The sequence below is a fragment of the Galeopterus variegatus genome, unplaced genomic scaffold, assembly GCF_000696425.1.
Source record: "Galeopterus variegatus unplaced genomic scaffold, G_variegatus-3.0.2 Scaffold573, whole genome shotgun sequence".
In the NCBI taxonomy this organism is placed as follows: Eukaryota; Metazoa; Chordata; class Mammalia; order Dermoptera; family Cynocephalidae; genus Galeopterus; species Galeopterus variegatus.
The window spans coordinates 383,618-397,713 of record NW_007726684.1 but is presented as its reverse complement, the minus strand read 5'-3'; the positions used below and the strand labels follow the sequence as shown (position 1 = coordinate 397,713).

Genomic DNA, 14,096 nt, shown 5'->3' with positions numbered 1-14,096 from the left:
AACCGGTCTGTATGTGGGATCCGAACCCTCGGCGGGAGCGCCGCCGTGCTTCCCAAGCAGCGCACTGTAGCAGTGCGCCACCGGCCGGCCCTATCTCATGGAATTTCTATGAGGATTAAATAAAAGAATATCATTTGCATTACCATCTACAAGGGTAATTCCAAAAGTTCATGCAAAGATTTGTACAAACATTATCTTTCAATTCTATTTTTCCACAAACTTTTAAAAGCCACCCTGTTTAGGGGCCTAGAACGGGACTTGGCCTTGGCACATCATGAGTATTTGTTATTTAAAAATAAACTTGGGAGGTTAGAAGGACTGCTCAGATGACCAGATCCTGCCGGAACAACCAGGAAGGCTATTCTTTGGGCGTAGGGAAATTATGGGGGAACAGTCGTCTTCACCAGAGCCATGATGCCCCGATTTGGCTGATCTTTGAATGGAACAAAACCTCCAGGTTATAGCTGATTTCTGGGTAACTTCTCATGGATATTCGTGGTGTGGGGGTGGGGTCATGGGCGATGGTTTTCTAAGTGCTCTTCTAGGCTGTGGGCCTGATTCCACCTAGTTGCCATGACTGTGACTTTCTTTTTTCCACTACTGGTTTGTCTTAGCATCCAAATGTGACTCTCTAATATTTTATTACTTTGATTTTGTTTGTTTGGTTTTGGTCACAGCCTGATATTGAACATGTCATTTGTTAGAAAAGTTGCATAATGTATTGATAATGCCAATTGCTACCATCTTTTAAGCATGAGCTATTGCCAGGCTCAGTGCTTGGCATCTGGCATGTGTATCTCAGTAAATTCCTCTCCCTGATTCTGAATGACAGTTATCCTCATGCCCCGCATACAGTTGACTAAGTTGAGGTTCAGAGAGGCCCCCTCTAACGGGAAGGTCATGACTGAGGAGTTGGAAGATGTTTCCACTGAGTAGAGAAATGACTGCAAGCAAGTCACTTAACATCTCCTGGCCTCAGCTTCCTCATTCATAAAATGGGTTCTGATTACGAGGTCAGTTTGGTTGTGCAGAAGTGGCTGAGAATCAGAAAGTGCTGAAGGACTGGCTGGCTTCAGGGGCTCCGCATGAAGAAGGGCAAATACTGGGGTTGTCCTCCTGCCTCGAGGGTGAGGCTGGCAGCCCGTCCCATAACAGAGTGTCCTCCCACTCCACCCCATCTTTCCTCCTTCTAAACAAACTCTTTCTCCAGGTCAGTAGATGGATCAGTCATTCATTTGGCAAATTTCACCCTTGAAGGGGAGAGAATCACAAGCCCAGACTGGGCTCCCTTAGTGACCTCAGAAGACCTGGAGAAAGCTCGTTAGTAAGTTAAAAAAAATGGGGGTGGGGGTAGGGGAGGAGGCTGCACAGCCGCCATCCCAGAGAGGCTGCTCTTTGCTTTTGGCAAGAGGAGGACCAGATGGCCACCCTCACTTGAGATGTCAAGGGTGACCTCTCAACCCAACAAATCCAAGTACATCTTAATCAGAGAGAGTCCTTCCTGCCCACCGGACAAGGCGACTGCAGTGAGCCGCCCCTCGAGGAAATGAGACCTTCTTAATCACAGGCTGCTTGGAGGGGCTGTGAGGACCACAGGCCCCTCCTGGCCCTGCAGCCAGCAGTGACCCTGCTCCACCCCTGCCCGCCCGGTGCCAGCCGAGCCCAGGCTAGAATGAAGGCGCCTCCAAATTTCCAATGCTGGGAATAATAACTCACATTACTTGGATCCCATCTGTACCCAGTGAAGGCAGAGCAGGGAAAAGAGCATAAAACACAAAGTTCCCACAGACAACATCTGTCTTAGTGCAAACAATGGACCATTATCTTGTAAATAATTCTGATTAAGCTGCAGCATTTCCTCCTGAAACCAGCGGTGGGAAGCAGGGTGGGAGGAGGCCCTGCTGGAGCTTCTGGCCCAGGCCACCAGGTGCTGCTCAGGAACTCGCCTGACCCCACGGCCTCCCCAGTACTCTCAGCTCGAGTCTGGAGCACCCTGGTCCCTGCCCCAGCAGCAGCAGCAGCAGCAGCAGCAGCGGAGGGCGCCTCACATCCACAGCACGACACCTGCAACCCCAGGCTGCTTCCGAAAGGCTTTGCTCGGCCTCGATGCCCTCCTCTCTCTGCTGGGTCTCTCTCTCTCTCTCTCTCTCCCCCCTCTCTCTCTCTCCCCCTCTCTCTCTCTCTCTCACCCCCTTCTTCCACTCTTCCCTCTCCTCCAGTTGCAATCTCTATCCCTTTTCTTTTACTTCTTTTTTTCTTCTCATTTTCTCTCCTCTTACCTGCTCCTTTCCTTCCATGTTATCTTCCCAGGTCTCCAGTTTTCTTCCTGCCTTTCTGCCTCCCCGCTCCCCTCTTTCGCCCTTCACTTCTCTCCGTTTATCTTGTTGTGCATTTCTCTGGCTTCTGGCGTCTCGCCCCTCTCTCACTCGCTGGGCCTCTTTGCTCTGGGTCCCTCTCTGGCTCTTTCTCCCTCCTCCCTTCTCCCCAACTCAAGCCCCCGGGGCTGGGCCATCTCTCTGGACTGTCCCTGGGGACACATAGTGGGAATGGTGCCCAGTCAGAGGATTCCGAAGCCTGTTCTTGGGTTCTCTCTAGGGGTAGTCGGGCCTGGGGAAGGGGTCCACAGGACTCCCTCTTCCCATCACTAGCGGGTCCCATGATGGATACTCAGCCCCAGTCCACAGGCTCTCTCCCCCCTGTGTCTTCCAGGGTAGTAAGGTCGGCCTATCTGACAAACTCCCATGCTGCCACCCATCTCACTAGCGTCTCCTGTTAAAAATCAAACTGTCACAGAAAAAAAACTGGGGACTTCACAAAACCACCCCAGCATTACAAAAAGCAGTTGTTTAACCTGTGCAAATGAGAGGTAATTATTCAATGTGCAAGGACTTTTACTCCAAAGGCCTCAAGAAAATTCCCCTTGTAATTTAAAATTAAACAATTGCCATGAATGTGATTCATAGAAGACATTTTAAGCCCAAAGTTTTAATATAAAGCAAAAGCCACTTGGCATAAGAATCCTGTTTCCACTGGTTGACAACCAGAGATTTTTTAAAAACTTATTTTTCTCATTGTAAGTCTTTCATACCATTAGAAAACAGGAAAAACAGCTCTATTAGAGTCAACCAGGATGTGTTTATACATCCCAGGAATGAGCTCATTGGATCCTTGTCTAGGCTCCGCCATGGACCTCCAGACGTGTCCACTCCAGGGGTGAGAGGAATCCCAGGTGGGGCGTCCCGACAGAGGCCTCCAAGTTGTGAGTATGGATTGGCAAGGAAGAGGGCACTACACCGTACGACACCTTACCCAAATTCTGCTCCTGCTTGGTAGGGTCTCAGCAGTTTCTGGATTTTCATGGGAGCTCTGCCTGGAGTCTGCATGGCAGCAGAAATCCTAAAATAATTGAAATGAGGGTGACTTGCCAACCACCAAGTCACTCATTCACATTCATTTTATTCTATTGAGTACACAAATGTCCCATTGGATGGAGGACAGTACTGGGGAAGTTATGTTAAGAAATATCTATGACTAGACATTAAATTGAAAGCAAAATGCCACGGACTCGAGTGGTTCACATTTGGAGATAGTGCACTGTCCCAAACTAGGGGGGCTTGCTAGCTAAGGGTGATTTTAAGTGGCCAAAGGAATACTGAGGGTGGATGAGCGAGAGGTCGGAGGCATGGAAGAAAGTGATCGTGAACTATTTCTGCGCCCCACGCGAGCGAGATGGACACATGAATCCTTGTCTCTCGGTACCTGTGTTCTCTTCCTCTAAGTATTCCCTAGTGTGTTGGGTGGGAGAGGCGTGAGGAGTGGGGCACATATCCAAGAGGGACACACCAGATTAACAGATTGGTATCTATAAAGGGCTTGAGCAAACCTTAATCATCTTAAAAAATGTTAGTTCTCAAGCTCAGTTGTGAACACAAGAGGTTGAAAATTGAAAAGGAAAAAAAGTCAAATAAACAGGTTTTTCTTGCTCCTCCATGAAACCAAAAATCCAGCTTCATTGACCACCCTTTCTCCCTCTTTTTCCTATCTTAACTGACTTCCAAAATGACAAGAGAAATTCCTCAATGGTCTTCTTATGATTTAATAAAAACATCTTCATGATAAGGCAAGAATTCACAAGTTCCATGCCCTGTAATAGTCAATGGTCTAGTCCAAATTGAAATACTGAATTCTCATGTGCTTGTAGAAACCCCTGTTTAGCTCCCACATCCCAGGGCCCCTACTGGAGTGAGTGCTCACAAGGACTCTAGGACTGACAGGGTCCAAAAAGGTCATCTGAAATGACATGGCTAGAAGGGGAAATGAATAATGAAGGCCATAGAGTCTGAGACCTAAGAGAGTCCTGAGAGACTATCCAGGCTGTCCCCGCTTTTCACTGATAGGGCAATGGTACCCAAAGAAGAAAAGTGAGTTGTCTAAGCTCCTTGGAACATGATTCCTGCTAGAACCTGGTCTCCTGTCCCCCTAGTAAGGCCTCTGACCCGACCTGCAATGAACCTGCCCCAAACTGAGAGGCTGAGCACGTCTCAGTATTTCTAATCAGCAGTTCACTTCCCTCAAGAAACCATGGAATGCACATCTTTTCTCACCCTTGGTTCTGGCAGGTCTACAGCCCTCTACAGTAGACCTAGAAGGTTGTGAAAACTTCAGAGCCAAGGGGCTCCCACTTGTAGCAGATGCTGCTGGCACCCCACCCCTTCCCTCATGGTTACCTGGCATGCCCATGGCTTCTTGTTCCTCTTGGCCTGAGGGCTTTCTCTGGCCATGAGAAGGATGGTTGGCCACTGGGTGGGCTGGAGTGACCCTCAACTAATGAGAGATGCAGAGTTGGTAGGTAAATACCCCAGCTTCTTCAGCTCTTAGCAGAATAACTGTGTGGGAAGATCCACAGAGTATCTTAGAGGATCTCCAAAGGGATTAAGCCCCAGTCTGCTGCAGAGGTAGCCCAATTATGCACAGTGGGGTGGGATCTCCACCCTTCTCTGTCTCCCTTCCCAGCTCCCTCACTCACACTTCCTGGGATCATCTCCCACATCAATTACCCTCACCCAGGTCTTTCTCCAGGATCTGCTTTTGGGAGACCCTAACTATGTCACCAAGTGAGTCTTAGATGATTGAGAAGATTAATGGCTCCTCTCCTTGACAAAAAAGAGCTCAACATAGTGTGAACCCCTAATTACCTACCAAGGCCGTTCTGCATCCTAGCAAAACATCCACCTCCAGCCCTTCCCCAGGTGTAGGGCACACCTCAGAGTGGCCTGTCCTTGTGGCCAGCCCTGGCCCTCCCCCCAGGACATACAAAACACTTGACTCAAAGGGGAAAAACGACTTGCCCATCATATAAAAAGAGCAATAATTTGGCAAATTAATTGCAAATTTGCTTTCCCAGCTTCATTGCCTTTCTCCTTTTATGTGCATAATTGGGAGCGTATTATGTTAATTTGATACAACAAAAGTTTAAAAAGCAAACTTAACCTTGCAAACAGTGGGTTACCATTAGATGGGTGTGTCCAGACAACTCCACAAAGAACATGAAAGACAAACTCCTCATGAAGCCAGCCAATGTCCCTGTGCACAAATGGCTATTTTGGCTAACGAAATAGCTGTGCAGAGTTCCCCACCTTTACCATGAGAATGCAAACTGTTTGCTCAAGAGGCAGAGTCTGCTCATGCACAGACAATACTGCTAATGTGTTGCTGCAAATTTAAGAATGTAATTTGTTCATCACGAAGTTTCTTTGAGAAAAAGTGACTATACTTATGCAATCATCTCCCAAAGTTCAGGTTCTTTTTCCCCCCACCAGAATATCTAAGTTTTATTAAAGTAAACACACTTTCAAACGTGTAAATGAAAGGGTGGATTTGAAGACATTCTCTTACTACAGAACACCCCGCCTTTTCTTGGCCTCTCCCATCATAAGTCACAGATACCTTCTTGAAACTCCACTCCATATACAATGGGGGTCTCTTATCCACCTCAAACCATTGGCCCATCCATGTTGGGAAGGGTCTAGGCTGTAGGGCCAACAGCAGACCCAACAGATGTTTGTGTTTTCCCCAAGACTGAATTCAAACAAGTGGGGCTTGTTATAATCCCATGTGGGGACAGGTGGTAGTTTTGGGGAGAGAGGAACCAGCAGGAAACAATTGCCAGCCCCTATGCAGAGTTGTGAAATGAAGACAGCTCATTCCAGAGCACCAAATCCACCCAGCTCCCTAGCAGGCAGCAGACAGGATGTTCCCAAGAACACTCAGCTGGTAAGAAGGGAGGTGTTACCCGGAGGTGGAATGAGGGGGAGGAGGCTGGTGGGAAGCAGTGTGTGTGAGTGTGTGTGTGTGTGTGTGTGTGTGTGTGTGTGTGTGTGTGTGTGTGTGTGTGTGTCTAAGGTATGGATGCTGGGAAAAGGTTGTGGGGAGAAAGCTGGGGCAAGGTTCATAAAAATGGGAGAGTGAGAATTCACAAAGGTCTCCTCTAAGCTTGAGAAGTTACCACTGGGGAGCGACTCAGGAAATCCTGCTGCCTTAGAAGCGGAAATGCTACTGAGTCCTCCAGCTTGGAGGCCCTGTTAGGGGAATTGCACCCCCATGGAAGGAAGAGAGAACAGCAGATGCCTGGATACGCAGCCTGAGAGAGGCTTCCTGGCTGTCAGAGCAAGGGCTGGATGATGGAGGGCCGAAGGATGGAGGACCAAAGGATGTATCCCTTCAGCCGTCTTCCCCCCTTGCTTTTTTTTGTGTGTGTGTGCTCCCTCCCCTCCGCACCCAAGGCCAGCCCCTCACGCTACAGCTAGGCCCCTCTGAGCCTCATCCCAGCCTGAATGACAAAACCAGCAGGTCTGTAGTGTCAGCAGAGTTCCAGGGCGCAGGCAGAGTGACTGAGTGATGAACAATGTCGGGACAATGTGCTCAACCCTGTGCAGAGGACCTGGGGATGAGGCTTAGATGAATCCCCTCCATATGCACCCCACTTCCCCTGGGGCAGCTCCCCAGTCTCAGGTGACAGGTGACATTGAAAATAAAGAAAAAACTATCCCAAGATCCTTCCTTCTGTGCAGGCTCAACCTACACACAGGTGGTGGGAACTGGCCCCACTTGGATGTGGCCCTATGGACCAGGGGCCTAGAGGTCAGGGTCCTTCCACTTTATCTTTGCTAGGCATTTTGGGATCCACCCCATTTTCCACTGTAGCCCACGGTGTGTGCTCTCAGCTTCATGTGAACAGAATCAGGTCACAGTTGTGGGCACTGAACTGTGGGAAAGCTGGGAACCCTCTTCAGGATCTACTTTTTCCATTTGGGGCTTTTATCCCATCTTCTCAGACCTGAAATGGCTCACTTTCCACCTCTTCCCCTAAATGAGAAACCATCTGATACTGTACTGTGGTCTTTATCACTCGGACAGTTTTTATGAGATATATTGAGGGACTGTTTGCACCAGTGAAGGTAAAGCAGTTGCCCTGTTGCAACAGCCAGGGTTGCTCCAGTGGACATTTCTGGGCTTCCATCCCCTTGCTGTACACAGGACTCTATTTATTTGGGGGTGTGAAGAATAGACTTGGAGCTTGAGATTCTGTATCTCCCCCCACCCCCTGAGACCATTAGGGAGCAGGGACGTGCACAGGATTTTCTAGAAGTCCATAAAACATACCCAAGGCAAGAAGCTTGGAAACACTGTTGAAATGGCAGGACCCTAAAGCCCAGCTCATGGACAACCAAACCAAGCCACACCAACAAAAAGCAAAATCCTTTCTTCCTACAGACTTCCCCACCAGGAGGCGAGATGAGGGGGAGGGAAGAACAGGCAAAAGCCTGTTACTACAAACACAGGTACAAGCAAAAACTCTCAGTGGAACAAAAATATTCCCAAACTCCACTAATTTTGAGTATCTTCCCATCAAAAATGACCTTTCTCAGGACAAAAAGAAAACGTTAAGGTCTGCTGCAGGGAGGGTGGGAGTGAGCCATCCTTCCCACTCCTGGGATGGGGTACAGTGGCCTGTGTGCTCCGTGCCCAAGTCTTCCCCTCTCCACAGGTCCCGTGAGCAGTTGTGGGGCCTAGACGCCCAAAAGTCACTCATACAGAGAGATGGGCTCATGTCGTCTGGCTCTCCTGGACCCACTACAGTCATCCCACCCAAATCAGGAAGCGCCCTTCCATTTGCATGTTTATGAATTGTCATTTGTTGGGCCCACCTAACGATGGACGAAAAGACACAACCATCACCCTGCAAACAGCCTAAGGAGCAGCATAAGGCATATTCCCTGAATGTCCTGTTGAGGCTCCCGACAGATAGAAGAATGGCACGGGGTTGGGGGGTGTTGTGGAATGGATTAACATAATGACTCAAAACTGCACTAATGTTTCACAGCTTTTTTTTTATTAGCAATACCAAGATAAGTTATTGAAGCATTTTTAGTATTGTTTTACATTCCATTCATAAATGACCTAACTTGTAACTCAGCATACAGCACACTTAAAGATATAGTTTGACACTTATTCAGAAAGCTACAATTATTATAACTTACATGCCTTCATTACCAGGAACACCTTAATATATCTTCTAATTACTTTGACAATACTCTATTCCAAAGCACACGATAACCCAGTACAAGTTTACACGTTTTGCTTCAATCACCATTTTTAAGTTGTGGATATCAAGGTGCTGGTTCACTGGAATTTTACTGTCATCTGTTCCTGGTGAATATGACGACCTGACACAATATTAAACTAGCAATATTTCTGCTTAAATACTATGGAGAAAGAGAATTACTGCACTTTTCTGTATTCTTCTAAAGTGTTACAAAATACAGGACAATCAGACACAAGCAGTAATGCCGATGTGACTGCAGAGGCCACCTCTAGAGGCTCAGGTGAGTAGATGGAACAGGCCCCAGCCAGGTTTTTCACAGGTGAAGGGACCTGCAATCCACCAGCATTTTTCACTCAGGATTTATGACTCTGAGGGAATTTTCCCTCCCGTTCAAGTTACTAAGCCTTTGCAATCCATGACTAATAGTGGAACATATGGGGCAATATTTTTAGCCTCCCAGATTCTTTGCTATATATATTGTAGGTTGGTGTGCCGTGTGTATACACATACCTATGCCAATAGTAATTATTTATTCAACACACATATGTGTATACATTCTTCTCTTGACTTTACACGATTAACAAGCTGCAGATAACCACCGAGGAGCACGAACAGACAAGGGCAAGTCCAGATAGACCGACTAGGACAGGGGGTGTCACTTACCTGCAAGAAAATGTGCAGATTCATTAAACAATCCAGAAACCATTTGGGCTAGAGGCATTTGAAAGCAAGGGCAGGGCCATATCCCCTAATTGTTTAATGGAATAATGACAATAAAGCAATATTTAAAAAATTTAGTCTTTCCGTCTCTGGCTAAAGCAAGAATAGTCTACGTGATTACGGCAGGTTGGCAATTAGATGTAGAGGTGCTGTTGATCAGTGCTAAGTAATAGGAGATAATTACTACTTATTTGAAACCTGGGCTTTGCACACAACATCTGAAATTACAAAAAAAAAAAAAAAAAAAAGGAAGAAAGAACCTGATTCCTTCAGCAGCTAAGATGTACCCTGTATGTAGATGGTTGTCAGTTCTGGCCATCACCTTGATTCAGCAGACAAGGTACCTGCACCCAACTTAAGACGTCGGTGGGGTCACACTGTTCCTACTTTAGATGGTGTTGGCTGAGCCTGCTTGAGAGTTTACATTTCCCCAGGGATGTGGGTGTCTGCTCTGACAACACTCTCTTCCCTCAACATTTTCTTCCTCCCTCCCAATGTTAGGTCATTACCAGGGGAAAATATATATATATATTTGGTTCTCTATATATTTGGAGCCAAAGAGTGTGGTTGCCCTCTCCTCCCACTTAGGCTTGGTCCTGGGCAGTAAGCATCATGCGATCCACAGAGAAAATGGACACGGCAATCAAAACTAATGCTACCAGACTTTTCTCCTGCTTCAGAGGCCCTGTTGATTCAGACAGTAGCTTTTGGAGCCAAAAATATGCAGCAAAAGGAAAGGAACATAAACAAGGCTAAATGTCACCAGTGTTTGCCGACTTACAGACACCATCCATTTGTTTGTTCTGAAATGACGAGTGGACCATTTGGCAAATACAATGGTATTCACACAACAGTTCTGTCATCCTGCAGTGCAAACGACATCACGTCAGTGGCATTCCCATTTAATTTAAAAAGAAGGAAGTGGAGGAGGAGAAGAATGCCAAAAGAGTTTGGAGAGAAATGCCACCCAAAGAGACAGCCTCTTCATCAAACACGGTGCACACAGCAAGGTTCTGGATAAGGGCAGAAGATAGCCTGCCCAGGGGTACTGATTTCTGTAGGTCACCCCAGGGGACATCACCTATGCTCTGTCCCACCAGAGTCAAATAGAAAAGCTCTGCAGCCAGTTAGGCAGCCAGCAGGGGCAGAGCAGGGAGAATAGGGCAGTGATTTACATTAACTTACAAGGTTCTGCCCTTGGACTTTGTGACAGGCCAAATGATCCTCCCTACTGGGGTCTAATATCAGGCCCTGGACACACACTATGACCGGGAGCAGGCAAGACCATGGAGGTCAGTGGCTAATCTGCAAATCATCAAGTGAAGCAAAGAGAGTGAGTGTAAAGTTGTGCTTTATCCACAGTCTCTGCAAACCAATCAATGTGAGAATCAGCTTATAAAGAAGAGAAGGAACAAATGCTCACTTGGCTGTCAATAAAGCAAGGCAGCACCAGAGACAATAAGATCCTATAGTGAAGATACCTTGTGTCTCCCATACCCCCACGCCCACTGCCCTCCTTTGAGTTGGCTGGTTTTAGCCTGGGCTCCCACATGCTTGGCAGATTGAGATATTGTGGTTCTCTTCCTGTGTAAAGAAGAAAGAAAGAACCTCCTTTCTTCTTTAGAACCTACTGGCTTCAAGGCCACACCTTCAACTCTTCCACAAGACCAAAAATGTACCAACTGCCATAGACTGAGCATCGCAGCGTATGCTCGGGGTATTTGTGCATATGCGGTTCTCAACAGTATTTCCAATACCCCAGCTGTGGCTCCCTTGGAAGCCTCTAACTGACCTCAGACCTTAGCTATTTCTTGGTCAAAGACTGCGGGGTAGAAGGACTTATCTCCCACCCCTAAGCACTTGCCTTCTATCAGGAAGAGAATCTCTAACTGACCTCAGACCTTAGCTATTTCTTGGTCAAAGACTGCGGGGTAGAAGGACTTATTTCCCACCCCTAAGCACTTGCCTTCTATCAGGAAGAGAACTGAGTATAAATTGAGATGATGTGGTCATAGGGATGGGATGTCGGCACAAAATTGCTAAATTCACCTTTAAACCTATCTTTCCCACATACCAAGAAATAGCTATCGGCAATGTGGCATGGCAGACACGAGGAAATAAGACGTGCCTATACAACGTTGATGGAAAGTAAGATCTGTGCTTGCTTTGTGCTAAAGAGGCTATTGCAACCCAAAGATGTTTGAACACTGGCATTATTTTTTTGCAACAGCTTCAGGTGGATGCTCACCTCTGCAATGTAATGTAAACTCCATTGAGAAGCATTTATCCAAGCTCTTTTATGTCTGTCATCTCATTTCATCCCTACAGTTCTGTCCATCAGTGAGTAAACAGACAAGCTCCAACTTCCTCTCTGCAAGCACTGGCTGTAAGGGTGTAGCTCTGGAACGAATTGTGGAGGGGGTGTTTTCCTGATGCATAGACAGAGATGTGGCCTTCCAGAAACAGGTCTACCGGTCCACTTGGGTTGACAGGTCCTCTATCTCTGGAAAGCTTCTTTTTCATCTCAGGCTTTGGCATTACCTGGAAATACATGGAGCCCTGTAGCTGCTAATGTGGGTCCTCCTTGCATTATCGCACCATCCAGGGGGACAACGGAGGACAGGTTTCTGTGTCTCTTCTCTAAAGATGATCACAGAAACACATCCCTTTTTACGCTACAGCAGGGGTCGGCAAACTACAACCTGTGGGCCAATTCTAGCTTGGTGCCTGTTTAGTACATAAAGTTTTATTGGAACACAGCCATGCCCCTTCATTTACATGCTGTCTATGGCTGCTTTAATGCCATGAGGCAAAGTCAAGTAGTTGCGACAGAAACCATATTGCCTGCAAGCCTAACATATTAGCTGTCTGGCCCTTTAAGAAAACATTTGCCAGCCTCTGCTTTAGACTGCATAGCTGATAAAACAGTGGATATTTTTGACTGTCTATGCTGAGAAATCAACAAGGGTTTTGGAGGACAGAAGTCACACTTTAAGAGAGTTCAGTTTGGTTATGCTGGCTCCTCTCATCTCACATTTTTAGAGTACATAAGGTTAAGAGGTTTCACACCTTCTTTATTGGGGGGAGTCCCCAATTCTCTCACTGCTGTGGAAGCCCAAAGGACCCTTATGCCATAATCTCAGGCACAATTTATGTTAGGGAAGATGGTTTCCCAATAACCTGAGAATAGTAAATTGGGAATATTGGGACTTGCTGTTAGTGACCTTGCCTTTCCATTAGCTTCCTCCTAGGCCCGAGTGGGTCAATTGATCTGGTAGCCACTGCACACAGGAGGGCCTCATGCCCACGATCAGTGCACTGATAGAGTCTCCTTGCTTGGCTAGGCTTCTCTGACAGGTGATAACTCCAGAGCAGAGCTTCTATGGGCAACAGAGATTGTGCACTTCTCCCTGCCTTTCCCGTAATATAACTAAATCTTCTCCATCACCCCTACCCATGGGTCACCTAAGACACAGAGCAAACGTGCCTGTGAGACCCAACACACAACAATTCCATACTCTGGCTGTCTGTGTTGGGTTCGAAAAGAAAGCAGTAAGGGTGATCTGGTTGCTCTTCAGTTCCACAAACTCTGGGGTGAAGCATGCTCTTTAACCTTCCCATGCAGCCAGCCCCATCGGTGCTGTGCAGACCGGCCTTTGTGCTTTGTGCACGGTGAAGCTTCTATCCTGCATGCTCTCCTGGATCTCCAGGCTGTCCACTGACCAAGAGGTCCATCAGTTTCTCAGACTGGACAAGGAGCCTATCTGCCTTGCCTTGCCAGATGGATGCAAAGACTGCTGTGGTCTGCCCTTGCCCCCACCCCTCATTTATATACTCATGCAAGTTTGTCCCATCACAAAACCAAGGTCAAACCGATCCCAACAAAACTGAGGGCATACCCAAATTCTCCAATGGCACTGGAATGCCCTGGTACACTATGTTCTTCAACAGAAGAAAGAAATATGGTCGCAGACTAGCAGTCATCTCAGAAAACTAGGGCTTTGCCTGGAGTGGGATTCACATAACGAGATCATACCCACAGAGGGATCTGACCCACTCTAGAAACAATACCACATCTCCTCCAGCTCTGTCTCCTCCTCGGGATCATCTGTAACACGTCTCTGACAAGTCATGTGTTGTCTTCAGGAAAGATCTTTTTGAAAATTCACGCTCAAGCTCTCAACATTGGCATATGCTACAGGCTTCTCTCTACCTCTCCCTTCGTTGACTTTCTCTTCTACACCAGAATTAGGAATGCATTGGCTACAAATGTGCAGTGCACAGTGGCCGGAACCTCATTATGACACAGGGGAATTTAGGGTCAGAGTTTTAAAAGTTAGGAAGCAGGCATGCAGAAATTAGGGAAGCACTTGGGAGTAGAACCTACAACATGAGTATCACCCACAGAGTAAGGGTAAGAAGCCACCTTCTCCAACTCACCAGCACGTGTCAAAGGAGCTGCTGAGATCAGTGGGGAGTCTACACAATTTGAATGAGGTTTCTACTGATGTGTTTTCAAACACTTTTGCATCCCATGAGAATTGAGCTCTTCCTTAAGAAACAGAAGGACACTAGCTCTTCCTACAAGCCTGTTTCTAGGGACATGTATGTGGGGATTTGGGTTTACTAACCACATACAGTCAGACCCCCAAACTGTATCTGAGATGGGAAATATAGGAATAATTCTTTGGTTTGGCAAAGCCCAGCTTTCTGAGGAAAACCGGCTATCAACTCTGTGGACCGACTTGGAAACCCACGTCTACTTTGAGTG

At 47.1% G+C, this 14,096-nt stretch overlaps 1 protein-coding gene across 2 annotated transcripts in view; it reads right to left on the bottom strand.

Annotated features, from left to right (window-relative positions):
- The window catches only part of ZNF536 (zinc finger protein 536), a 302,345-nt gene that overhangs the window by 131,162 nt on the left and 157,087 nt on the right, over positions 1–14,096 (bottom strand). Inside the window, exon 5 of one of the 2 annotated variants that reach the window (XM_008570131.1) lies at positions 8,371–9,268. The exons of the other annotated variant lie outside the window; for it this stretch is intronic. Coding sequence (XP_008568353.1) covers positions 9,261–9,268 — 8 coding nt within the window. The 3' untranslated portion in view covers positions 8,371–9,260. Of the gene's footprint in view, positions 1–8,370; positions 9,269–14,096 lie in introns of those variants that run through there. 2 annotated transcript variants of the gene reach the window in all.